The 27,173-nt window shown below is 44.2% G+C and overlaps 1 protein-coding gene across 3 annotated transcripts; it reads left to right on the top strand.

Moving 5' to 3' along the window:
* Positions 1 to 1,233: 1,233 nt before the first annotated feature.
* LOC110152912 (cell cycle control protein 50C) lies at positions 1,234 to 26,452 on the top strand. 3 transcript variants are annotated; one of them, XM_020916727.2, is made up of 9 exons: positions 1,359 to 1,448; positions 1,887 to 1,930; positions 2,920 to 3,118; positions 6,474 to 6,584; positions 13,754 to 13,855; positions 15,116 to 15,203; positions 15,602 to 15,742; positions 23,110 to 23,319; positions 26,028 to 26,452. In XM_020916727.2, exons 3-9 carry the CDS (start codon positions 2,927 to 2,929, stop codon positions 26,213 to 26,215), a joined length of 1,032 nt encoding a protein of 343 aa, XP_020772386.2. In that variant the 5' UTR covers positions 1,359 to 1,448; positions 1,887 to 1,930; positions 2,920 to 2,926; the 3' UTR covers positions 26,216 to 26,452. The 3 variants fall into 3 exon arrangements, with proteins under 3 accessions (XP_020772384.2, XP_020772386.2, XP_020772385.2); XM_020916726.2 differs by having other exon boundaries at positions 1,408 to 1,453; XM_020916725.2 differs by lacking the exon at positions 2,920 to 3,118 and having other exon boundaries at positions 1,234 to 1,453.
* The last annotated feature ends 721 nt before the right edge of the window (positions 26,453 to 27,173 follow it).

Here is a 27,173-nt window from a genome sequence, read left to right as displayed (position 1 = left end):
GGCTGGCTGAACTGGAGGGCCTCCCGGAGAAGGCCTGAACTCGCCTCTCACCTCACTCTACCTGACGACCACGCCTCCGCTGACTGTTGGCTAATCACTTTCCTGATGGTCACCCACTGACGGTTGCCTGTGGGCAGGGCCCCGCTGAGGCACTGACCAATGGGTGAGCAGGACCTGTTGCCTGGTAACAGGGTGCGGAGTCATGATGCACAGCATGGCTACCTGCTAAGGGCTGCGCTTTCTTACAAAGGGAAAGAGCATCTGGGCAGCCTCAGGCAAGCCCCTTCCCTCTCTGAGCCTCTGTTTCATCAGCTATGAAATGGGAATCCCACCTTGCAGGATTGCTGAGTATCTCATGAGAGGGCACCTGTGGGACAGATTTGTCAACTGGAGACCTGCAAGTACATGTGGCAATTTATAAACTAATAAAAGACAACAGTATAACTACAACTACCTTATTCATCTGTTTAGCTCTTTGTTTTGAGATAATTTCATAGTTACAGAAAAGTAGCAAAAACAGTATAGAGAATTCCTATATTCCCTTCCCCCAGCATCCCCCATGTTAACATCTTGTATAATTACGCAGTACAGTTATCAAAACTAAGAAATCAACATGGGTATAATACAACTAACTAAACTACAGACTTCATTTGGATTTTTACCAGTTTTCCCACTGATGTCCTTTTTCTATTCCAAGATCCAGTCAAGGATCCCACATTGCCTATAGTTGTCATTCCTTAGAAAATATATTTAGAAAAATAGGTATAATCTGTCACATTCAATCATTTAATCATTAAAATAATTCTGGAAGAAATGTCTTATTTGTATTTTCTAGATGATGAAACTGAATCTCAGGAAGGACACATTAGTTTAAGTAGCAGAACCAGAAGGCAAACCCAGATCTCCCATACTCACTTAAGGACACCATGGTTATCTTGTCTGGATAGTCAGGCATATACAACAAATGAGAAAATAAAGCAAATAGACGCCATTAGTGCACTCCACATTCAAATTTGTGAAATTTTAAACGAGCCTAGCAGCATAACAAATCACACTCCAGCAAATTACCTGCTTCCTCCCACCAGCCGCCTGCTTCTCCTGCACCTCTGTGGGCTAGAAGCCACACACAGGAATCCCAAGGCTAAGGGGCAAGTTCCGTGCTGCGGGACCCCGGATCAAACTCCACAAGTTGGAGGGAAAAGAAAGCAAGCCTCCACAGAATGAAAATTCACCCAGGCTATACACAGCTCAGTGTGACCCCTGCGGGGCTGACCCTCCCCCAAGCAAGAGCGAATTCCGCCTTCCAACTGAAGCATCGCCTCCTCCTGCCTGATGACCTTCAGACTGACATGCCGCTGCTTCCTGGTTCTCCGGCAGCTTTTGGCCTTCAAACTCAGACTTGAGGAACATCAGCTCTCCAGATTGTGGACTTGTCAACCTCCTCCAGGGTCCTGTGAGCCAATTCTTTGTGATAGATCTATCCTCTTTCTCTGGCAATCCTAATGTACTCCTGTGAAGCACCTTTGGGATTTTGGTTAGGTTGGTTTTGTTGCTTTATAAAAAGCGTAACAAAAACTGTTCTTGATCTGTTATCGTAATGACCCCTCAGGTAGACATTACCTGTTTTCTGTAATCTCACCCAATGTTGAAACAAGTACCTAGATAGCAAACACATCTGATATTTTGTAGGCCAACTCTGCACACTTAATCTAATCTCACAGGCTGTTACTGAACTAAGGTTCTTGACCACATTTACTTATTAAAACAAATAGTAGGTGTGAAGTAGAAGTGTTCACTACTGTCTCCTCACACAAATAAGATACCAACAGCCGTACTTATCACTACCCTCAAGCCGGATTCCCAATTGGTGTTCTGCTTTTTTCCAGTCTTGCAAGGGGAAACTTTGACTCTGAATTGGAAACATCCCACTGTAAGTAGTTGCATTTGTTCTGTATTCTTTTAAACTAGGTAGATTTGCCAAAGTCATTTTCTTCTTTAATATAAAAAGAGTCCAGCATGGCTTCTCTGCCTAATGTTAATAAAAAAGGTTAGAAACTCGCATGCTGCCTAATTTTTCGAAAATCCTAATTTTACATTTTAAATGCATCTTGAAGAAGTAATTATTAAAAGCCTAATGAAAATAATGTTAGTAGACTTCTAATATGTGAAAAAGCAAAACCAAACCAAACAATGATACCATATTACAATATTGAACACTTAAAGGATTATTTTCCTCTTGCTTTCCCTTATCTCATTTGGGCTCCATCAAAGCAGGTGCTTGGAGAAAGGTTAGGAGGAGATGTTTTTCATCGACACCTTCTTTCCAGAGTCCTTCTTATGTATGAGAGAGTTGGAAACTACTGAGATTAGACATCTGTGTTCTGCAATTCCTGTTTCTTTCTCCCTCCCTCATTATCACAAATAGCAAAGTTAGCTATAACCTGAGAGCATTTTCCCAACTTAGTTTATATTCGTGTTAGTGGACAGTCACATTTGTTGAAAGTTGACTTCACTCACTTCTGTTTTTTGTATTAATCTCCAAGGATTTGGGCAAGCTCTTAAAGATAAATCCATTTTCCCCTTTCAGGAAAGGCTTGCCTTGAATTAGTCACCACATCCCAGAAATAGCCTGCTGTAACTGCTTCCCAGTGTCACCAGATGTGGGTTTATACTGACCTGCTGGGGACTATTCCTCCTAGGCAGGGTACTTAGCACAAGGTTTTTGAACCTAAGAAAAATGTACGAAGCCATGGCTGATTGAAGGGAGCTGCTCTCTTACTGAACAGAGGTCTGATTAAGGCATAATTCTAGGAAGCAGAGGCACTTTGCCACCACAAAGGAAGAGTCACATAATTCTTAACATTAAGTGGTGTTACTTTGAGCAGTAATGTCTGAGAAGTATATGTGGGTCACCTGCAGGACCAGAATGAAGAGGAAATCCCAGGACTGCAAGTCCAGATTGCCAGACAACTCTGCGGTGAAGCAGCAGCAGTTGCCTGCCTTCCGGCTCCAGCTCTCAGCCAACGAGATCCTCTCTGGCTTTTTTGCCACAGGGGTCTTCTGCCTTGGCATGGGCGTCATCCTTCTGTTGTCTGCAAAGAGCATCAAAGAAATAGAGGTCTGTCCCATCTGACACTTTAATGCATTCTAAGGGTTTTAGCTCTGGGACTATAAGGAGTGGTCAGTGTGAGAACTCAGCCCCTCCGTAGGGAACTAGACAAGACTGGAGCGCCCCTTTTGCAGATGGTGATAGAGCCGCTGTGTGCTGTATTCATCCCTCCTCTCTGTTGAGGACGCGCACTCTCAACCTGGTCAGTTCAGCCATACTTGTTTACAGGGGCCTGGCAAAGTCAGGAGCTTTTCATGCTGGCGGAGTACCCGAGCAAGCCACTAGTGGAGGTGGGAGGAGAGGCAAGACCAGAGGACTGCCAGACACCTGTGAATCATGGTGATAAAAAGTGTGAAGAGCCAAAGACACGGGCCTTCAAATTTGTGCCACTTTCAAGCGTTTGCCTCTCCCTTTGCAAATAGACTCCCTCAGATCATTGTCTTAATCCAGGAAAGGAAAGATCGCAAATCTTTCTGGCCTCTAAAGGATTCTTACTAAAATAAATCAGGTTCTACTCGGAGTGAGAAAAGCTGAAGCTAAGCTGTGACCCCCTCAGTCATAAGCCTTTTGCCAATTTGACTAACAAGCCATTGGAGAATGAGAAGCCCAGAAGCTGGTCTGGGGAAGGGAGCTCAGATCTGGCCTGATGCCATGCCCACATTTGGTCTCATAAATTAAGTAAATGCTTCACGCCAATCAGCTCTGAGCAGATTACCAAGACCATATGACCTCTACTCTGAAGGCTGCCATGGAAAGCTCATCTAGTCCCTCTCCCCATAGGCTAAGTGGCAAAATTTCCATGGAGTCCAAGTCTGGCAACACTGATTTAACATCCATGAGTGTATGCACGTGCTCAGAGTTCTTTTGGGTGTGCAGATGAGTAAACTCTTAAGTAAGAGTCAATTCCTGCCTTCAGTGAGCACATGATGATAGAGTAAGCAAGCAGTGGGTGCCAGGAAGAGAGTGCCCAGCTGCGGCTGGCGTGTTTGCTGTACCCACAGCCCCTTCCTTGCACGTTGCCAGTGCATAACAGGCACTCACTTATCAAAAGAACGGGTTTGAGCAAGCAGTGGGACTTCAGAGAAGGAAAATACCATTTCAGGTCCCAGTCCTCCTACCCACACATCCTGCTCTGTTGCCTTTCCCCTGAAATGTCCTACTCTCCCCTCCCCCTCCTGGCAGGCTGTCTTCCCAGTGCCCCTAATTCCTCTTGAGTCCTCCAGTGCGATCATAATAAACCACCCGGCCCTCCCATGTGGCAGAGGCCAAAACTGCAGGAGGAAAGTAAGCTGGCCTTGTTGAAGGCGGCAGCAAAGTAATTGGCTTGCAGGGTTGATGTTCATTCCCACAAAGAGCGCATCCTGTTTCCTTTTCCATTTTATTCTTCGCCAACCCCTTTCTTTCTCGTCCTTCCCCTCCTCTTCCCACGTCCTTCCCGCTTCCTCCCTTCTGAGCACCCATCCCCACCCACGATGAAGCGCAGCCTCCATTACGAGACAGCCATTGCTGAATGCTGTCGCCTTAGGCGTCAGAGGAGAACCTCACCCCGTGGCTGGCCGAGGCCACTCTGCAGACAAGTTTCAACAGAGTGGTTTTAGCATGATGTTAAGAGGATTTTTCAATCAACTGTTCTTTTCAGCCAGTTCAGCTAGGACTGTTTCTAAGCGTTTTGTTTTTATACAGAAAAACCAGGAGCTGCCCATGGAGTGTGGTCCTCTATTGCACATGAAAGTGTTTCATTATGATGGGTGATGAGATGAAGCGTGTATCTCAGGCCAGTGTTGTCAACACACAACTCAGTAGAAGAGTCCTGAGCTGGTTTTTCTCTTCTCATGAGTGAGCCCTGAGGCACAGCAAGAAAGGGCCCTTTTTGCAATTCACTTTAAGCGAGAATGATAATTCCTGCCTCTCCAAAATTCTATGAGGAGCAGACTATGATCTTTGCTGTCATTTTAGAGCTACACGCTTACGGAAGCACTCACGCAGCAAAGCAGATTAAACACGTTGATTTTTGATATGTTTTCCTCATAAGATTTTTGGAGCCAGAAAGCACATTGGATGTCATCCACTCAAAAATTTATTCATCAACAAAGACACTGTTTCGGTTTTGGCATTATAGAACTCTCACAAGAATCTGTGAAGTACAATGTACACTGCTGCAGTGAGCTCACAAATCAATTCATTGCTAGCCAAAATGATGCTGATGAACAAAATGTGGGCCCTGGAGGTTAAGTGTTTAACTCAAGATCAGAGACTGGATGAACACAGTTCAGTGCGCTAGCTCTCAATTAGATACAGCCCTGTTCTTTATTGCTTTTAAAAAATTAGAATGCAGTCTCACAAACAGAAAAGGTGTCAGTATTTTTAAAAATAATCGTTCAAGTTTTTCTGCATACTTAAAGAATGACTGAAGTAAATATAAACAACTGAGTACAACTAACTAGCCTTTTGGCTAATCTTTAATTTAGTATTCACACTTTACCCATTTGACTTCCAAACACCCAATGGCTTTTCAAGCATTCAAAATTCCTTCTTTCCTGTTAGTCTTCTCTCCCCAAGAATCTAAAATCTGATTGGTAACTTACTGGGAAGAAAGCCAGCCCCTGTTCCTTTCCCATCCCCAGACTCTTCTAATTACTCCTCAGCACCCACACCACCCCCGGGTGCCCGAGACGAGTGTTCCCCGGAGCAGAGAGAAGTGCGTGGCCCCACGGCCTCTCTCTGAGCCTCCTTTCCCAACTCTCCTTGCAACTCCATCTTCACATCACTGAGTCGAGCCAGAGCTCCCAGGATCTGCCCATGTGGGACACACTACCCTTTTTTTTTTTTTTTTAAGAGTCCACTTATTCCATTTTGCACAGAATTTAACTTTCACAGAACATAACGGCATTTTTGAAACAATTGCTTCACATGCATCAGTAACTCTACATTTCTGAAACACTTCTGTTTCTATGTTCGGTCATTTTTTAATAACTTCCTCAAGACATCATGCAGAAGAATTCACTAGTATAAGTATTTTCCATAGGATAACATGGAAAACCAGTGGAGTGACTTCCCCAGAAAGCTGATTTGACCTGGGCCATGGGCCCAGTTCTCCTGAGTCACTGGCTAATACTTTCCTAATGGTGACTTCATCACAACAGGCTAGACATGCAGTAGGAAGCCTGAGCTCCAGTACATGGCAGAATACTGCCGGGTGCCAAAATGAAAGGAGGCCCCCTCCTCCGCATCCAGGGAGCTGGTTCGTGTCCCAGACAGCATGCCCTTGACCCGGTGAGCCTGGACACTTGAGTGGACTCAGGATTTTAAGATATGTACTCACATCCCTTTTTAATTAATAACTATCTTCTTCCCTGTCTGACAGATTAATTATACAGAAAAATGTGCAAGTTGTGCAAAACTGCGAGAAGATGCCACTAATTTTGACAAAGAATGCAACTGCTCTATCTCCTTTTACCTTCCACAGAAAATGGAGGTGAGATTCAGGAGCCTTCATTTGGCTCTATGCTGCTCTGTTCCTAATTAACACATGGCAGTGAGCTTGTGATCTCCACCAAATGCTTTCCAAAACTGAAAATACAAAAAAGTCAAGCAGGGCGGGAATGGCGGCGGGTCTTATAAAGTAGTGAGTTTGTGTGCAGCTCTCTCCCTTACCCATGGAATCTTCATTCTTCTCCTTTATGTCTAAATTTCCAGAATCTTTACTTACTCAAGTTTGTAACATAATTCTTAACATCAGTCAAACAGATTGTAGTCAAACAGATTGTATGGCAAATGTCAGCACAGGAGGAGACCACAGAAATCTCTGAATCTGACCATTCGTTTTATAGTGAGAAAATTAATGGGCTGAAAGGTTAAGTGACTTGGCCAAGGTCACACACTGAGTTAGTGTCAAGGGTCACACACCTGGTGGGACTCTCCTTGGGCCCCTCTCCAAGTCATTCTTTGCATGCAGTTGCCTAATCCCTAAGGCAAGTCTTGGCCTGGCTGTCAGACACTGTGAGAAATGCCGAAGAAATATTAAGAGCCGTCCCTACTCTTGCACTGATTAAAGTCTTGTGTTAGTCCAGGTCCTCCTGAGAACCAGATGCCAAGACAGGATTAGACATGCAAGAGATGTACTGAGGAAAATACGGGGCAGGCTGGGAGAGCTGTCGAACCACAACACAGCTCCCACCCCTCGGGGAAGGAGCAGGATGGGGAGAAGGAAGGATGGAGGGACAGAGGAAGAGGAGGGTAGAGAGACGGGGAGAATAGGAAGGAGGAGGGAAGGAAGGTCTTAGATGCAGTGTATGCTTATGAAAGTTTCAGCAAGGCCAGCGGAGAGTCCTTGCCTCAGGATCGCTATTGCTGAGCCTCTGGCTGGGACCAGCCATGGGCAGCATGACCTCGGTGCAAACACAGGACAACCTCGGAGCACAGCCACCAGGGCGGTCCCTTGATTCCACGCCCTGCAGTTAGGAGATCAAGAGGCTCCTTTTCAGGGCCTCCAGTCTTTCCAGGTGGCAGATATGATCAAATGAAAATGTATTTCCTTCAACTTTTCAAAGATCCTGTCCCCTGGACCCCACACCTCTCCCCCGGCAGCGCCCTCCTCCCCAAACTGCCTCATCCCCTCTCCTTCCCCTGCATAGAGACTCTGTGTGGGGGTCTTCCCTTGTGGGCAGGACTGCTCTTGAGCTGATCACTGACCATCCCAGCCTCAAGGCCCTGCTTCCTTCCCAAACCAGACTCAGCATCATCTCCTGAAAAAAATCCTCCTTACTTCTGGGAAAGATCTCATCACCAAGACTCAAAATTTCCTTCCTTAACTCCACCCTGCCCGCTCCTTTCTCATTTCATCACCTCTGATGTGTAAGCATCAGGTCTATATTCTGTGTCTCTCCCAACCACTTTCTCCCTCCAGTTTCTTGGCATCACCCTAGTTCAGGCCCTCCTGGTCTTGTGTCACGGCATCCTTAACTACACATCTAGCCTTTGGCTTCTCCTATTTGTCTCCCATTGTTATTTGCAGAATTGGTAGACCATGCCCTTCACCCCCTCAAAATGTGCACTCTTTCAGATTGCTTTTCGACACCTGAGGACCAACTACCTTTTCATCTTTATCTCTGCAAGAGACCTTGTACTCCTGCCAAACTGACCAGTTTGCGTTTCCTGGATATAACTCTCTATGTTCTTGCTGTTCTTTTGCCTGGAAAGTCTCCCCTCTCACTTGCACTTGTAAGATCTCACTAGTTTTGAGTCTCTAATATCACCCCCAATATTCTCTGAGCCTCCTTTTCACTCATGCCTCCAGCAAGAATTTGCCCACATTTGTATTCTGGGAGCGCTGTTTCCTCTCCTCTGATGGGCTCAGCAATCAGCCGTATAATATCCTGTACTCCCTCTATTCACAGGAACCTCCCTGAGGATAGGGACCATGCTTGACATGCCACATCACAACTACACACCCACTCATCTCTGTACCACATGCTCAGCCTTCCCAGCTGTGATCACAGGTGAACCACCCATGCTCCCATCTGAAGGCTCACCTCTCCACTTGTGTGGTGGATGCCGGTCTTGCTTGCCTGTATAAGGATTTAACTCAGCAGTTCTCACTTCTCAATACATCACCTTTCCTGTCTACTGGATGATTCCCACCAGCTCTCAGACACATTGTTTCACCTATCTCTAAAAATATATATATATTTACTTTGTTTATTTGGCTGTGCAGGATCTTGGCTGCAGCATGTGAACTCTTAGCTGTGGCGTGTGGGATCTAGTTCCCTAGCCAGGGATCAAGCCCAGGCCCCCTGAATTGGGAGCACAGGGTCTTAGCCACCGGACCACCAGGGAAGTCCCTCACCTATCTTTTAAGAAACAAAGCACTCTTCTACTCTCCCAAATTTCCCAGCCTGCTGGCTGCCCATTTCTTCCCTCAGATGAGCAGGAACAGTCGCCAGAGGAGGCGTCTGTGGTGGCTACTTCTAATTCCTCTCATTCTGTCACTCAGAGAAACTGCAGAGTTACCCGTGACTTCCTCCTGGACGAACCCAGGGCCCAGTCCTCAGGGCCTTGTCACACTCACTGCACCCAGGGCCCAGTCCTCAGGGCCTTGTCACACCCACTGCACCCAGGGTTCAGTCCTCAGGGCCTTGTCACACCCACTGCACCCAGGGCCCAGTCCTCAGGGCCTGTCACACCCACTGCACACGCCCTCTTGGCGCATCTTCTCTCAGAGATGGTTTTCCTCCTTGCTCCCGGACCGCCCTTCTTTGGTTCCTTTGCTGTTCCTCCTGTTTCCCCCAGACCCTGTCTGTGGAGAGCTTCAGGGCTGCAGCCTTGGTCTTCATCTTCTCTTCTCTGTCTGCACTCCCTCGGAAACATCACCTACCTCCTAGATTTAAACACTCCATCACCAGCGCTCTCTTTTCTCTCCCCATCCCAAACATCTCTTCCAATATCCACACTTGTATTTCCAGCTGCCTTCCTGATGTCAGCATTCGGGTGTCTCATAGCTATCTGAAGCTTAATGTTTCTAAAAATGAATGACTATCCACTTTTCCCCTTACCTATTCCATGACCTCCCCCCACCCAAAAAATATACCATTCCAACCTACAGACTTCTCAGTCTCAGCTGGCAACAACTCTGTCCTTCTGATGCTCAGGCTAAAAGCCCAGGGTTATTCTTGACTACTTTCGTTCTCTCACAGCTCACATCCAATCCATCCTCTTGGCTCTATCTTTGGCATATATCCAGAGTCTGCTCACCTCTACCCACCTCTCAGCTCCACACTCACCTCTCACCTGGATTTCTGCAATAGCTTCCTACCAGATCTCCCTGTTATACCCAAATCTTGAATAACAGCCAGACTGAACTTTTTAAACCGTTGAGTCCTATCATATTAGTCCTTTGCTCAAAAATCCCTGCAATGGTTTCTCTTTCCAATCCATGAAAAACCGCAAGTCCTTCCAAGGCCTTACATGATCTGACTACTTATTTCCTCTCTGACCGCCTCTCTCCATTCTCTTCCTACCCACTCTCTGACCACAGTGGCTCTTTGTTCCTCGGACAAGTCAGGCGTTCTCTTCGTCCCCATGCCTGGCATCCCCTCGGCGCGCCCGCCCCTGCTGCCTTCCGGTCCTGCTTGGCTCAGGTATCAGCTAACCATCCTATTCCATGCTGCTGCCTGTCTACTCACCCTGCCCCTGCACTCCTGATTCCCATTACCTTGCTGTAATTTCCATTTTTTCCACAATGCTATCACCGTCAAACTCACTATATAAATGAACAGATTATTATATGTATAGTTTATTGTCTGTCTCTCACCTATAACTGGTCTTCCCAGGTGGTGCTAGAGGTAAAGAACCCACCTGCCAATGCAGGAGACATTGGGTTCAACTCCTGGGTCAGGAAGATCCCCTGGAGGAGGACATGGCAACCTACTCCAGTATTCTTGCCTGGAGAATCTCATAAACTGAGGAGCCTGGTGGGCTATGGTGCATAGGGTTGCAAAGAGTCGGACACAACTGAGCAACTTAGCATGCGCGCTCACCTATAACTGTGTCTGGCAACCTGTAGTTTCTCAGTTAATGGTTATGGGGTGAACATAAGAACCTTTGCTTCCTCCACAGTGCATAGCACATTATACACGGTAGACGCTGACATTTTAACAAATGGAAAAAAGATAAAGTGCTTAATGTTATGGCTTTATGCTCTAGGAAGCTTTGGTTCTATGGGTCCCTTCCCCCCTTGATCCCAGATGAAAGCATGTTGGCATCAGTAATAGTATGAATACAACTGTATCTTTAATCAATTTTTGAGTAATTCAGATGGAAATTATAGGGAAGTTACTGAATCACTGGCCACATGTACCATGACCTTTATTTTCAGCCTGCCTTGGGTCCCAGCTCCCATCTTTCATACTCATCCTCTTTAAGGTCCTTAGGGCGAGGCCAAATTTGCATAGCATAAGAGAATCAGTACTTGGGTTGTAAGTGATGTGTATATAAAGTCCACGGGGAAGTTTTACATCTGTGTTCTTTTGTTAGAGGTCAAAATTCTAGCTGTCTACAATTGTGTCCTTTCTTGCCTTCCTCAACTCACCGTGCTACCACCGCCCAAAAGTAAAGTTAGTGCTGCTTTTTTTTTTTCATCCTTAAAACATTAGACATTTATTCTCTCATAATGCTAGAAATCAGAAGTCTGAAATCAAGGTGTCAGCAGGATTGGTTTCTTCTTAGGGGCTCGGTGTGCTTTTTTGAAGAAAAAAAATCCAAAAGATAAAGCGTTAAAAGGCTTCAACTTCCCATCTGTCTGTGTCCTTTGAAATCCTAAAGGCAAATAAGTGTTACCAGCTGCTGACCATTTCCTTCAGACAGAGTCTTTCTCATAAAAATCTAACCTAACTGTTCAGGGCATCCACGGGGCCTTCCCCTCACGAGTTCACACACATTACACATGCTAGATGACAATCCATGCAAGGCTCTCGGCCTTGAACTAGGAATCCGGCACTAAAGGAAAGAAATGCCATACAGCGCATCTGCCTCCAGGACTAATCAAAAAGATGACAATCAAGGAGGCCTTGTAAAATCTTGGACAAAGGATCACTGAAAAAAGTTGATTAAAAACACTCCTGTCTCTAAACTGTGATGTTCATTGTTGATTTTGTCATGTTTATATGAACATATAACTTTGGGTAAGTAGAATTCTCTTCTTGGCTCCCAAGAAAATGTATGGCAAGTTCCATTCCATGGACTTCCTGTTTTCTGTAGTTATGGGTCATCAGTAGAGGTTACGTCTCTGTGTGAGGAAACGTAATCCATCATTCCCACTACGCCTGGCTTGTTTGCCTTCCATGTTCTCCGTTTATGATGTTCAAACTGCCTGTTTGTCAGGACCCAGCATCTCCCCTTCTCAGTGTCCCAGAGACTTTTCTCTTACCAGGGACTAAGCTCTTCAGGCTTTGTGGTTTTCTGTCACTAGCCACACTTACTATGACCTTGCTTTTCAGCCTGCCCTGGGTCCCAGATCCCATCTCTCATACTCATCCTCTTAAAGGTCCTTAGGGCAAGGGCAAATTTGCGTAGCATAAGAGAATCAGTTGGCTCAGGGAATTGTAAGGGAATACTTTTGTATTTCTAGCACTGAATATAGCACCTAACATTTAGGAGTCACTTAATAAAAACTTAGACCTTCATAGTTCTAGATGCACGCCTTTATTATTTTGGAGATAGGTGGTATATTATTTGGGGCTTTCCTGGTGGCTCAGATGGTGAAGACTCTGCCTGCAAAGCAAGAGAACCGGGTTTGGCTTCTGGGTCAAGAAGATCCCCTGAAGAAGGGAATGGCTACCCACTCCAGTATTCTTGCATGGAGAATTCCACAGACAGAGGAGCCTGGAGGGCTATAGTATATTAAGTAGCTACACTGGACATTTACATTTGCATCATATGTGCTGTTAGTAAAATCGGTATCAAGCCCTCCTAGAGAAGCCTTAGGGCCCTGGTATGTCACCACAAAGGTAGAAGCGTGATGGTAGCTTGTAAGTGGGCAGTCTTGTGGCAGCATCCATGAAAAGGCATATCTCTCATGGCACTAAGACTACTTATTGCTAAGATGAAAATCATCTTCCTTCTAGATTAGTGAACTATTCCATCTTTTTGTCCATAACAAATGGATCACCATTTCTTGGTCAAGTGTTACATGCCATGGGTCTGTGTTAGATCCTAAGATGAAAGGACAACCCTGGAGCCGAGTTTATGTCTCTGGACAGTGGGCACAGCGCTGGAGCCGGGTTTATGGACTGTGGGCACAGCGCTGGAGCCGGGTTTATGGACAGCGGGCACAGCGCTGGAGCCGGGTTTATGGACTGCGGGCACAGCGCTGGAGCCGGGTTTATGGACTGCGGGCACAGCGCTGGAGCCGGGTTTATGGACTGCGGGCACAGCGCTGGAGCCGGGTTTATGGACTGTGGGCACAGCGCTGGAGCCGGGTTTATGGACTGTGGGCACAGCGCTGGAGCCGGGTTTATGGACTGTGGGCACAGCGCTGGAGCCGGGTTTATGGACTGTGGGCACAGCGCTGGAGCCGGGTTTATGGACTGTGGGCACAGCGCTGGAGCTGGGTTTATGGACTGTGGGCACAGCGCTGGAGCTGGGTTTATGGACTGTGGGCACAGCGCTGGAGCTGGGTTTTGTCTCTGGACAGCAGGCACATGCACCTAAATATGCTTAGTGGCTCCAATTTTAAATTATGTTTCATGGATTTGCTTTGAAACTATGTGAACTTGATGCTTACCACAACCCCTAGGCAAAGCATCTTTCTTAGTGTTTTGGGAAAATATTTGAAGAATCAAATTTTATGTATTGAGAATACAAAGCCTAGTTATAAATGTTTCTTTCAAGGCAGGAATGTAGTAACCCTTACATAAACATTAAAAATAAGTTATTTACTCATTTTAATAATTAAGTATATACTATATACTAGGATTTTCCAACACTGATTTTTAAAAACAATTTCTTGGGTTTCTATTTGAAATAAGGAAGCTTTCAGTTCCCAATTAATATTTTTGGTACTACTTATATTTAACAAATCCCATCCATGTTTATTAATATTTCCATTTATTTTTCTTTCTTCTTACATCTTGATGTTCTCCTCCACAGGGTAATGTTTATCTGTACTATAAATTGTATGGCTTCTATCAGAACCTCTATCGGTATATTCTGTCCAGAAGTAATATCCAGCTGTTGGGTACGGATGTAAAGGTAGGGCTTTAGTAAATTTGGTATAATACTCTGTTTTTTTTTTTTTAAACCAGATAGATCTTTCAGTCTAAAAGAGCGTATGGAAAATAAACTCAAAAGTTAAGGTTTTACAAGACAGAAATGCTCATTTCATTCTTTTGTGAACTGAAGGGGCTGAGTATTCAGGATAACTGCTGTTGAGAATGAGCCCTTTCCCTCCTCAGAACAGGAATGTGAGTCTTCTCCAATGAGATGGCTATCCTTTCATGCGTCGCCCATTTTTTAGTTTAACAACATCTTATATTAAAGCCAGATACATACTGGACTGTCCAAGTCTTGGTGATAATGAATGTGTCAGAAGGGCAAATCTGCAAGTACCTTTTCAACCACAATTCAGGATTTGTTTCTGTTAATAAGTTGATGGCATATTGGAGCTGCTTCAAACAGCAGAGTGCTTGCTTCTTTGAATGACTGACATATCAAATAGATTTCAGTATTATTTTTGCACACTTGATTTCTGTAGTTTTCTTTAAACTTCCCCATTTTAGTAGATGGAGGCACCAACCATTTTGACAGTAACCTTGAGTGGTTCATCTCTGTCTGGTTCACTCTGTATTCACCACTGTCTTTTTTTTATAACTGGGGCCTTCAGGCAGCCTAGTTTAAGGAAACTGGGCTCTACTTGATTGAATAAAAGCCTTTGGTTTACTGAATATCCTTTCAGACCTAAGATTACAAAACTTTACTCTAGGTAGATGATATTCAACATACTGGCAAGAAAAGCTAAAGGAAACCTTTTCTATACTGACACTATATAAAAGGGATAACCAAATGGTTTTTAGCAGCCATTCTTTTTAAAATATATTCTGGTAGTTAGGTAGATGGATTTCCCTGTGGTCATCTAGCTGTAGACCCACAATTTGTATAGTTTTTAGAATATATTATATTCCAATAAGAAAAACTTCTTAAAATGTATTCCAATGTAGGCTTAGCGTGATATTTAGCACAGCCAGAAAGTAAAATTTCTTCCTGCAGACATATTCAGTATGCTATGTACTGTTAATGAGGAAAGAAACTACACACATGTGTATACACACATAAATATCTGCAAAACACAAACATTTTCTAGTCTGGGTGAGCCAGCAGCCTGGGAACAACAGGTCCACAGCCTCAGTCTATGCCAATGGATCAGTGTGGGTTGGCTTACACTGCCTGTGTTTTCACTTCTAGCACTTTAAGAGTTTACCAAAATCACGTATTCCTGCGTCATTCTTCCTCCAGGATGTCAGAAACTGTGCTCCGTTCAAAACCTCTGACAAAGGGCTCCCCATCGCTCCGTGCGGTGCAATTGCCAACAGCCTGTTCAATGGTAGGTGACTTTTCCTGTCTCCAGCATGTTTCCTTTCGTGAGTGTGTAAAACCTAATGTCCAGAAGATTACTCCTGCAGCTGAGTGGCAGGCTTTTGTTTTTTTTTTAATGTTTGTATACATTATCCACTGACATATGATACTTCATTGGCAAGTAAGTTCTTCACCGGAGATTTGAAGTAGTCAGGAAACATTATTTAAATGGAGCCTAAGAGTATCTCTCAGTAATCGGGGCCTTAGAAAGAAAAGGAATCATCTTCTGATTCCAGCATCTAGGGCATGCAGGCATGCGGAGAGTCTGCTCAAACCCCGCCTTTTCAGCTGTGTCTGGCTGTGCACTTCCAAGTGTGGCAAAACGCTTGCCTCAATCTCTTAACACTGTCTTTAATTTCCCCACAGACACCTTCGTTCTTCTGTACAACCCTGATTCATCTACACAGATCGAAGTTCCAATGATGAGGACTGCGACTGCATGGTGGACAGACAAGTACGTCAAGTTTCAGAACCCAACTTACCAAAATCTTTCTCATGCATTTGAAGGTAAGATCCGTACGATAGCTCAGTACTCCCCTCTCGCTATGGAAACTTTGGTTTTGGTGTGTGGGGGGATGTTTATGATTCCTCCTTCTTTACTTCTTTTTAGATTGCCTTTGTTTCCAACTTTTCCTGCCTGTGAGCACCTCCATCACATACCTATCAGAAACATAAAATGATTGGTACCCTGGTTCCTTCTGTATTACCATCAGGAAGAAGGCAATGGTTTAAGAAACTTGTTCCTTCATCTATAATTAGAGAGATCATATCATTTACTGTCCAAACTAGTGCACTCTTGAGAGTCAAAGGGGTCACAGGAATAACTAAAATTACATATTTATTAGAAAGTGGTGTTTATTGATCAACAAGTTGATACTACCATATTGATGGGCCAATAAAGTAATTCTATTATAAATTATTTCTAAAATGCAATTCTTTCAAAAGTTAAAAGAATCTATCTGTGTACATTAAACCAACTTTAAAAATGCTTTAAATATTACCTAAATAAAAAAAATACTACCTAAATGCTAAAAGATAACAGAATAATTATTCTGGATATGGAGTCACATACTTTAATCAGTTTCTTGGCCATATAAGTCTTAATTACATGCCCCTGTAATTTTCTAATGAAAAATTTGAATTTTTGTGGGAAAAAAAATTCAAAAAATTATCTACAATCTTTTTCTTTTTTTTTCCCAAACGGCCCCACTTGAGGCTCTTTGGGTTTGTTTTCATAATCATTAGGCATGCTAGAATCACACGGAGTGTCTGTTCCAGCTTTGCTCTGACTCCACAGTGGGGCAGGGGGTAGCTACAGGGCCCAGGTGGTTTGTGTGGCCTCTGGGGGTGGCTAGACCTGAGGGGTTAGAGGTCGGCAGGTTAGCAAAGCCCCAGGAATCCCTCACATAGCACGCCTTTACCCGTAGTATCTAGAGATCTCCTCCTCCTCCATTTTCCTTTCCTTCCCAAGTCTTCCCATTTCCCTGCCTGTGGCTCCTTGAACCTCTTTCACTTCTGCTTCTTACGGTTCTAGGCTAGATGATGAAGGGAGCTTTTCCTTGTCCTTCATCAGGCATTAACATGGAAGCAGCTATTTAGGTCTGCATAGGGGAAAGAGCGGAGAAGGAGATGGCAACCCGCTCCAGTGTTCTTGCCTGGAGAATCCCAGGGACTGGGGAGCCTGGTGGGCTGCCGTCTGTGGGGTCGTACGGAGTCGGACACGACTGAAGCGACTTAGCAGCAGCAGCAGGAGGGGAAACAGAGACTCCGGGTCCCACTGTGGCTTAGTTCATAGGGGGACTAAGGGACGTGAAGGGGAAAGAACGCCATCTGCAATGAGAATGTTGTAACTAGCGGGACAGCGCACGTGCCCCACCCTCAAACACCCTGCTCTGAAGGCTTTTCCCTCCCTCCCACATTGCCAAGGGTCCCTCTCTCAACCTCAAAACCTCTTGCTCTTCAGCCTCAAAGGGCAGTCAGAGGCACCGTGCGTAGGAGCTACATCTCCAGGAGAAAACGGCCCATCCTGAGACAAGGGAACGCCTGTGGAGTTCATCTTCCCGCGTTTCTTGCGGGCTTTCCTGGTGTTTCAGTGATAAAGAATCCTCCAGCCGGTGCAGGAGACTCAGGAGGTGCCTGGTGGACCCTGGGCCAGAAAGATCCCCCGGAGGAGGAAATGGCAACCTTCTCCAATATTCTTGCCTTGCAGAGTCCCGTGGACAGAGGAGCCTGGCGGGCCACAGGCCGTGGGGCCGCAGAGAGTCCCAGGACTGAGCGAGTGAGCGCGCGCGCGCGCACACACACACACACACACACACGTTCCACACACACACACGCGCGCGCGCGCGCGCGTTCCTTGTGCCTCTGCACCTAAGGGGCCAGAGATGGCTTGACAGGGCAGAGAAAATAATGTCTAAGGCTTGAACATGCCTCACCCAGCGGCTGGAGGGACCAAGAGACACAGATTCCCGGGGGTCAGAGCCGTGGAGAGGGCAAAGAAGGGAGCAGACGGAAGGGTAAGGCTGGTTATTCGGGAGCTGGGATCCTTTTTCCTTTTCTGCAGTGGCCAGAACTTGCCCTCAAGTTCTCAACAGCGAGGCAAACCTTCTGTTTCTGGTGCCGGCAGATCAGTGTCAGACCTCCCCTCCTCCTCAGCCTTCTGGGCATCACCAACTCTCCCCCTTTCCTCTGGACCAGGTGCCTGGTTGGTGCTGAGGATTTTTTTTGCTGTTAAGCTCGCTCGCGGGCGCGGCACGTGCAGGGGGACCGGGCTGCCCCGGCGAGGGCCTCTGAGGCTGGGGCGCCGCTGAGGAGGCAGGAGAATGAGCGCGAGAGCCGCCGCGCCACTGCGCGCCCGGCTCCAGGCGCGCGCATCCCTCCCGCGGTCCTCTTCCCACCCTGTCCTGTCTGAGCCAGTCTTTTTTGAAGCGCATTTTATGGTTAATCACTCAACTGTAGCACCTCTAGTTGATCCTTCTCCTTTGACCATTTTTTTTTTTTAAGAAAATATCTATAGGTATTGAGATACCTATTACGCTCACAGTCATTTCACTAAATGGAGGATATTCTCATTTCCAATTCTTTTGTATTAGAGTATGCTAGTATTGCAACCCAAGTGTTTTTATAGGCAAGGTCTTTTTTTTTAACTTCACTTTTTTTCTATGATTTTTTAAATGTTTTACTAGTTTTAGATGGTATGAAATCTTAGACTTTCTGGGTATCATTTAAGTCTCATCGAGAAGAAAATTTGATCTTATTAAAATAGGAGCTCCATCAAAATATTTTTCACATAAGTTGAGATTTTCCAAAGCCCAATTATAGAATTTAAAAATTAAATCTTGTACACATTTTGAACTATCATTATATGATATCATTATATAATATGTTCAATTGTTCCCCTGCTTTCACAGGGGTAAATTTCAGTACCTTCTTGTTTGCAAACTTGATTTTTGATAATTACAATTAACTATACCTTCAAAAACTAAGATTTCTGGCATTCCACATTTAGAATACTTTGTCTAAAACTTTTCAGCTATTTTGAATAAAATTTCACCAAAAGTTGGAGGGCTCCTTTACCAAGAAAAAGTGCAGGCTAATTGTAGGACTCATCGTTTGATATAGAAAATAGCTCTTTGAAGGCTCAAAGATTTCTAAAATTTTGATTGATGATGTGTAGCAAAGATAAACCACAAGTACTACCATGCTGAACCATTTCTTTAACATCTTTGTCATTGTAAAACCTTCGAAGTTCATTTTATCTGTGAATATATTAAAATATTTAAATTTGCATAATTACAGCTCTCTTGATTAACAAAATATTGTAGCTTGTTTGGATATAGTTATTAATTATTTATGTTTCACAACCAATTTTAAGCCCCATCTCTATAAATTTCTTAATTTACTAAGAACTTTTTATTTATTCTGCTTGTACGCTACCAAATTTGCATTTATAGTATCACTATAAAACCAAAAAATTTACATCTGATTGTTGAATATTTTAACTGAATTTATAGTAATATTTATAACTGTGTCAGAAGTTTTGTCTTCCAGTATTGAATATTGAAAATCTTTGCTTTGATTCCGTGAAAAATCAAATCAATAAAATCAAACCAATGTATTCAGAGATGAATACATCTGAAAAGACTGATGTAAAACTGGCTTCATTTAACCATTTACAAGGTTCTTTATGTGATTACAAAGCCCAAAACATTAAAACTTTTCTTTGATTACAAAAAAAAAATTTTTAAATGACACTAGACAGAAACTTATTTGATCTAAATGAAAAGTCATGTTCACATAATGGTATATAAATGAGCTTTCTGTAGCTGCATGAGGCAAAGCACTGTTTTGAATATACTCTTTTAAAAATAAGTGCAAACTTTTGAAGTAGATTCTGATATTCTTCAGCAGATTTATATCTTTTGATTTTCATGTGATCATTGACATCATGATGGTTCCTGTGGTGGGGAGTAAATGTCAACCAACATTGCAAGTATCACATTCATCTACTTCCTTGAAAAAATTGTACTTAATTTTTCATTGAACATGTGTGTTCTTTTTTTTAGCTCTTCGTGGCTAAAAGAATTTACTAGCAAATAAAAAAATGGATACTGAACAATAAAATAGTTATATTTTTACACCATATAATAAATAATGCTGTTGCAAGAGAGTCCCAGCTACTCTCAGCAAGACTGCTCAGGATCTGTTTTTCACGCTATTCTCACGCTGTATGTTTTTTTCACACTATGTATTTTCACACTATCTGTATTTCACGCTATGTCCGTGTAACATAAACTGCAACATCCCACTTTTTTCTACTAAGCCCAGTGACTTGCAGCCTGGCACCTCCATATTAATACATCACACAGATCAGAACAGAGGCTGTGGTCTAGCTGGCCGTCCTGCCAAACAGTGGCAAGGGTCATGGGGATACGTTATGTTTTGCTGTGAAAAGCCTCTGGTTATCTTCCATCAGTAACATGTTAAAGGAAGCACTCTTGTTCACCATACATAGGTATCTCTCACTACTAGCTAAGACCATGACTAGAATAGGAAGGATGGAATTATACTTACATTATTTGCTTGGGATAAACGCTAAATCAGATGAGCTAATGGACAACAAACATGAGCTGGGACTGTCCTAGGCAAGCTGGCAGGTATGGTCACTGTATCTGTAATTAAACCCCTAGAGAGGAACTTGGCAACATGCTATTGTTTTGTCTCACCATAACCACAGTCAGGTAACATGCAGCATCCTTGGCTGTCTCCCACCGCACTTTGTTCTCAGCTTCTGTCTACAACAGTCACTGTGCTTTACTGTAATTATCCATCTGAATGCTTGTCATCCCCACTTGGTGTGTTAATTCCTTGAGGAAAAGGATTAGATCTCATACAGTTCTGTATCCCTGGTGCTTGATAAAAGTCAGCATCAAGAAATGCTTATTATGGAGTGAATGGAGGGACACCAAGGACCCAGCTGAACTTGGAAAAGGAAAAGAAATTGGTTCTCCCTCTACTATGCTTCTCATACTCTCTGGAGACATGGGACAGGGTGGGATTGGAGGTCGGTAAGGAAAGGCATGTTTGAACCTGCATTTTTCACTCCGTTGGTGATTTGGATGTCATTGGTCCACAGGACACGTTGTCTTGGAGCATGAGCTCTGGCTAAGTAAAGAGGGTGTGTGGTCCATGTGCAGCCCTGCCTGCTAAGTCCCTTCAGTCACGTCTGACCCTGCAGCCCCATAGACTGTAGCCTGCCAGGCTCCTCTGGCCATGGGGATTCTCCAGGCAGGAATACTGGAGTGGGTTGCCATGCTTCCTCCAAGAAATCTTCCAGACTCAGGGATTAAACCCACATTTCCTGCGTCTCCTGCATTGCAGGTGGATTCTTGACCACTGAGCTACCAGAGAAGCTCATCCACATGCGGGCACCAAAGACAATTTCAGTGTCAAGCAAAATTCTTCTACCAACAACCATTGAGGTCTTCGGGAGAGCCAACATCTCCACAGTTTTTGGAGAGGAAGTTTCTCCAGCAAAGGGTTATTTCCAGAGGAAGTATAAGTCTACAAACAGACTGCAGCAGATTAATCCAACCAAACTTAGCACATGCCTTTATAAGCACTACAGCCCATGCTTAGAAATAAGACTTGTGTTTCTTTTAAGAGAAAATAGTCAGTGGTCAGAGTTAAGAAAGAATGGTTTCTTACAAATAGTAGAACCATTTTTATAGAAGTGAAAGGCTCACTGAACAACTTCTTGTTGACTATTTCAAAATTCAGACTGCTTTTTAATTATCGACTTCTGTCAACTTTCATCGTAATCGCTCATCCCTTTATCAGGCATTTATTGAACACCTACTATGTGCCAGGGACTGGTCTAAATGCCAGTGAACAGCAATGAGAAAGACCTTGAACTCAAGAGTCTACTGTCCAGTGGGAGAGAGACATGGCCACTGCTGTAAAGCGGGAAGTAGGCGATGAGTGTAAACTTAACAGACTGGACTCAAGGCGCCAGCCCTCCACCCTGAGCGCCCGCTCCCGACCCTGGCTTCAGAACAGGCTTGCCACACCTCTGCTCTCCACCTCCTCCCTTCTACCGATTCCTCTTCCTTGCTTCCAACTTCGCTGTCTTAGGCGCAGGTCTGCAGGGAATACCTGTGTAACACAATCTTCATGCACTTCCCATGGTCATTTCCTTAGAATACAGTCCTAGAAGTAGAATTCCTGGGCTAAAATATATGCAAAATACACTTAATCTTTTGCTGCTTGTTCCGAAATTACCGAAGATGTCGTTAATCCATGCATCGGTCTGCTCTGTACAAGAATTCCCATTTCCACTGCCTCATGAGTGGTTATCATTCTTTTTTTCATTAAATATTAGCCCATTTTGAGGTGAAATGGTATCTTGTTTCAATTTGTTCTCTACATTACCAGTGAAGTTAAAGAAAATGTACATTACCCATGATGCTCTCATTGAGTACCAAGCACCATGATTATCATTTTGCTGTACCTATTTTTTCAATGTGCTATTATACAGTTAATATAGTTGAACATGGGCTTCCCTGGTGGTTCAGATGGTGAAGAATCCACCCTCAGTACAGGAGACCTGGGTTCAATCCCTGGGTTGGGAAGATCTCCTGGAGGAAGGTATGGCAACCCACTCCAGTATTCCTGCCTGGAGAACCCATGGCCAGAGGAGCCTGGCGGGCTACAGTCCATGGGGTTGCAAAGAGTCGGGCACAACTGAGTGACTAAGCACGGCACAGCACATAGTTGGGTATATAATACACATACAACATGATATTCTGCTTTTTTTAACCCCATAACAGTATCATCAGCATTCCCCGCCCCGGACATTTCCTTAGAGTCTTTATAAGTATTATCTTTTAAAAATTTTATTATTTTATTTATATAGTTGTTTATTTTTGACTGCACTGAGTCAAAACTCTTCATTGCTGCCAGCGGGCTTCTCTCTAGTTGTATCAAGCAGGGCCTGCTCTCTAGATGCAGGGCACAAGCTTTTCATCGCAGCGGCTTCTCTTGTCGCAGAGCAAGGCTCTAGAGCAGGAGGGCTTCCGTAGTTGTGGCACATGGGTTTAGTTGCTCCCTGACATGTGGGATCATCCCAGATCAGGGATACAACCTGTGTCTCCTGCTCTGACAGGCAGATTCTTTATTCCTGGGCCAACAGGGAAGCCCTATAATCGTTGTCTTTAAAGGCTGCATATTCATGTAGCTTACACACACATACTTAAAAAAAAAGTGTAATTTCAATTCCTCAGGAATATGAAAGTTGTTTCATTCTCTACATGTTAAGAAAAACTGAAGGCGGTAGATGATTTTTCTCAACCACATCCACTGTTAACTTCCCACAGGAACTGCAAAGCCTCCGAACTGGCCTAAGCCTGTCTATGAACTAGATGAAGAGGACCCAAGGAACAACGGCTTCATCAATGATGACTTCATTGTGTGGATGCGGACAGCCGCCTTTCCCACTTTCAAGAAACTGCACCGCCGACTCCATCGAATAGACAATTTTACCGAAGGCTTACCTGCTGGTAGCTATAGTTTCATCATAAACTACAGTATCCTTTTATTCCAGGGCAGAAGGGAAATCAGTGTCCATCTGCATACTAGTTATTGAACTATTTCATTCTATACTTCTCTATTCTCCAATCAAATCTATATACACTGTAAAAGAAATACATATTTATCTTATAGACAATACTGTCACTCCATCACCACATAGCTATTTGTCTCTACTTTATATATAATCAAATGTGCACTTTTTTAAGGAGTAACAGTAGCAACTTTAGGTAAGCAGGTAGGGTAAGTAAGGAAGGACTGTTTCTTCCCCAGGAGAAAAATTGAGTAACAGTGGGCCTAGAGATCTAAAACAGTGAGGAGAAAAGCCTGTTATATAGGATGGGATGACATGGAGGACCCTGGAAATAAAGATAGAGAGGATTACGAAGAAGTGGATTTGAATATGGACTCAAAGCAGTGAAAACTGAGAGTGATGGTAGAGCCTTTGATTTTAGGCGGAAGTTTCAGGGGCCAAGGCAGCAGCTCTGGACTCAGAGAGCAGCTTGGGTCCCTCCAGCCCACGTGAGCTGCCCCACCAGCTCTGCGCTGAGGAGCCTTGCTCTTCCTCTGCTGGTCCGACGCCGGCTAGCAGGCGCCGAGGCCTCGGTTGTGGACATGTGGCCCACATTCAGAGACATTCTTGAATATGAGATTCTGAGTGTTCCCAGTTACTTTAAGAATATAAGTGTCACTCTTGACTTAAGAACAAAAAGTTCTTAACTTCAAAATCACACCAAACACTATCTTTAAATATATATATATAGGTATATATATATATATTTTAATATAATTTGTACTAACTCTGGTCTTTAGACTTAGTTTTCAAGTCCCTTCCTGATTCTCTCTGAGGCAGAATTCTCCCGGAGGCAGGTCTTTCCAGGACTTGCACACAGTTTTGAGACATCAGCCCAGTAGGCATCAGCACCCCTGTGGCATCTCAGGGCCCCTGGAGTTTTTCACGGGACCCCCAGCAGGCTAGAGGATCTGAACACCCAACTCTCTACCTCTTCTGTTTCTTTACCACTTGAGGAGTTTGCCTGAAACATTCTTGGGTCGGTGAATGATGACCTGTGTTCCAGTTCCCTGCTCCATCTTTTCTCCTTTTCCGTCCTAGAGCAGAGGTTTCCTCCCTGACACAGGAGTGGGGATGTTCCTTGGGCAGAGATGCCTCCACTGAAGAGGCACCATCTCTGCCTCTCACCGCATTGCTTCCTCATGTCTGCTGACCAGGGGTACGGTTTGCCCTCAGCTGTGCCTTTAGCATGGTCGCTAACACTAGCCTGTGCAAAGGAAAGTCGGAAATGTCTCTCTGTGTGTACAGACCAGAGACCAGGCCACAGAACATTACCTTTGCAACAGGATTTCAGCACCCCTCTCTCGCTCCTAGAACATTTGAGATTGAAAGCTGCTCAACAGTAGTCTTTCAAGTTGGACCTTCAGTCCTCATCAGCTTTTTCTGTGATGACCCTACCAGTAAAGCAGTTAGGGGAGCGATCAAGACACAGGGGGGAAAAGCCCATTGGGTCCTGGTGCTCTCACAAGGCGCTGCAGTGAGTTTAAGGTTGATGGAAAGAGGGAGTCCACTTCCAAACAAAGGAGACACCATTTCTCAGCGTGAAACACGCTCTCCTGGGATGTGTTTATTCACAGTCATATTTTAATGCAGACAACTCTCCAACCTAAATCTTGAGCTCAGAACCTCAATCCTGAGCTTCAGCCCTATGCCTGTACCACCTACGTTGAACCCTAGTGTGAGTATTACCCGTCCAGCCTAACAGCCTGGCTAATATGCAGAGAGCCAAGCCTGAGCTGCAGCTAGTTCTCCCACTGACCCCGTGTGAGGAAAAGACCCTCTTAACGAAACCGGGGCGGGGGAGGGGGGTGGTAAGAATCAGAGGGCTCGTTGAGGACCTGCACCCAAGGAGCCCAGGAACCTGGGGACCATGAGGAATTTTGATGGAAAAGAAAGCAAGCTAGCTTTCCTAACTAGTTTCTTTGTGCCTTTAAATAGCATGTTGCCAAGTGATTTGAGGCCTTTTAAGAGCTTTGCTGGGAAATGCCGTTGCTATGAGAAGCCTTTATTTGTTTATTAGTTCGGTTTACAAAAAGCACCAGATGTTTAAAAACCTCAGGCCACATGCATAATCAAAATGACATAATTCAAATGCTAATGATAGCAAAGCCACTTCAAACACTTTCTCCCTAGCAGTGAGGGTTGCTGGCCTTTTCAAAACTTGAATATACCACCAAAAATGTTTTGCCATCTCTCTCACTACTTTTTTGTTCTTCACTCCTCTTGAAGAATTTTCCCTGAGGTACAGATTTAAACCTTAGCCTCTAAAGGACTTGAGCCTACCCTGGGTGTCCTGATCCACAAACACAAATTTAGGCTTGCTGCACAATCTATCTATAGGCTTTTCATTTCCTTGGGTTTGTAAATTAACTGTATTTGTTCATATTATTGAATTATCTGTAAGTCATTCAGATCCGTTTGTGTCCGTTTCTTTCATAGATTACAACTATGTAGAGGGAAAGCTTGTTTTTACTTAGTTTCTTTCCAGCAAGATAAAACATACTACTTGGTAAAGATTAGGCTAAATGAAGTTGAATAGTCAACCATTTATCGCCTACAAAAAGAGCAATATTAGGTGTCGAGGTGGGGCTGAGAAGTGCTGAGACAGATCCTTAACAAATTTTCTTTCCTTAGACTTTCCCGTAAGCAGGTTCCAAGGACAAAAAGCACTTGTTCTCTCCACCCTGACGTGGAGTGGAGGCAGCAGCCTTTTCTTAGGCCTCGCCTATCTGGTGACCGGAGCTGTGACTTTGTTGGCCTTCTTTTCCATGATGGCAGTTCACCTGAAGCTGAAAGAAAGGAAAACGTTCTTCCTCCAGTAGTAAAGTCAAGCATTAAAAAGAAAAACAGAAAATACAGAAATGGACAGTGAAGTAATGGAGCCAAAGATCTCAAGATGGGGTCTTCTACCAAGGGGAGCTGGACTCACTGACCAAGTACTCTTCCAGAGACATACGTAATAAGAGTTTCAAAGTAAAGAAAAAGAAGAGAAGGAGGCATAATTAGGTATAGTAAAATGTCCTTGGGATGGGGAGGCTAAATCATCCTTGAGTTCTAAACCAAGTCTCGGGTATTTATTTGAAGCCCTTGCGCCTGAAAATAAGTGAATGCCTAGGAGGGTAGCATCAGCAGATGAGAGGAAGTAAAGCTGGGGCCCCAAGATTAGGTGAGCCCTTTTAACCATCAGTCAGGCTCAGACTATGAGCCTTCACTGGCTGGTTGAAATTATAGACTCCCCAGCCACAATTTTTGATCACTGAATTGAGCAATCGGGATGATTTTTGAAAATGGATTTATTCAATGTTCTCTTCTTTCTGTGGGTCAAAATGAAGTTTCCTTTTCTTTTCTTTTTTTTTTTTTGAAGTTTTCTTACTAAGAGTAAGCCAAGCGAAGGTTATGGCAGTAGTCCTCAGAGCACCCAAAATACATTACTACACCAAAAAGATAGTCCTGGAATTTCCCTAAAGCTACCCATGAGGCCAAAAAGGAAGTACTGAAAGTGACTGATGCTCTCAAAAGCTGTGCTCAGCATGTGAGGGTGCAACACGGTTCTGAAACTTACATCGGAATGACACTCTAGGGAGAATGTGGGTGGCGACGCGGATTTGTGATACTTGAATTACACATTTTGAGGGAGTTGTTAGGGTCCATCTTAAAAGATTTGAAGTCCTGCTAAAGGCCACTTTAAAGGAGACTGAATGGCATGCAGCTGACCCTTGAACAGTGCAGGGGTTAGTGGCGCGGACCCCCACGCCATCAAGAATCCACCTATAAATTTAC

The sequence above is a fragment of the Odocoileus virginianus genome, chromosome 25, assembly GCF_023699985.2.
Source record: "Odocoileus virginianus isolate 20LAN1187 ecotype Illinois chromosome 25, Ovbor_1.2, whole genome shotgun sequence".
Lineage (NCBI taxonomy): Eukaryota > Metazoa > Chordata > Mammalia > Artiodactyla > Cervidae > Odocoileus > Odocoileus virginianus.
This window is presented reverse-complemented; position numbering and strand designations above follow the sequence as displayed.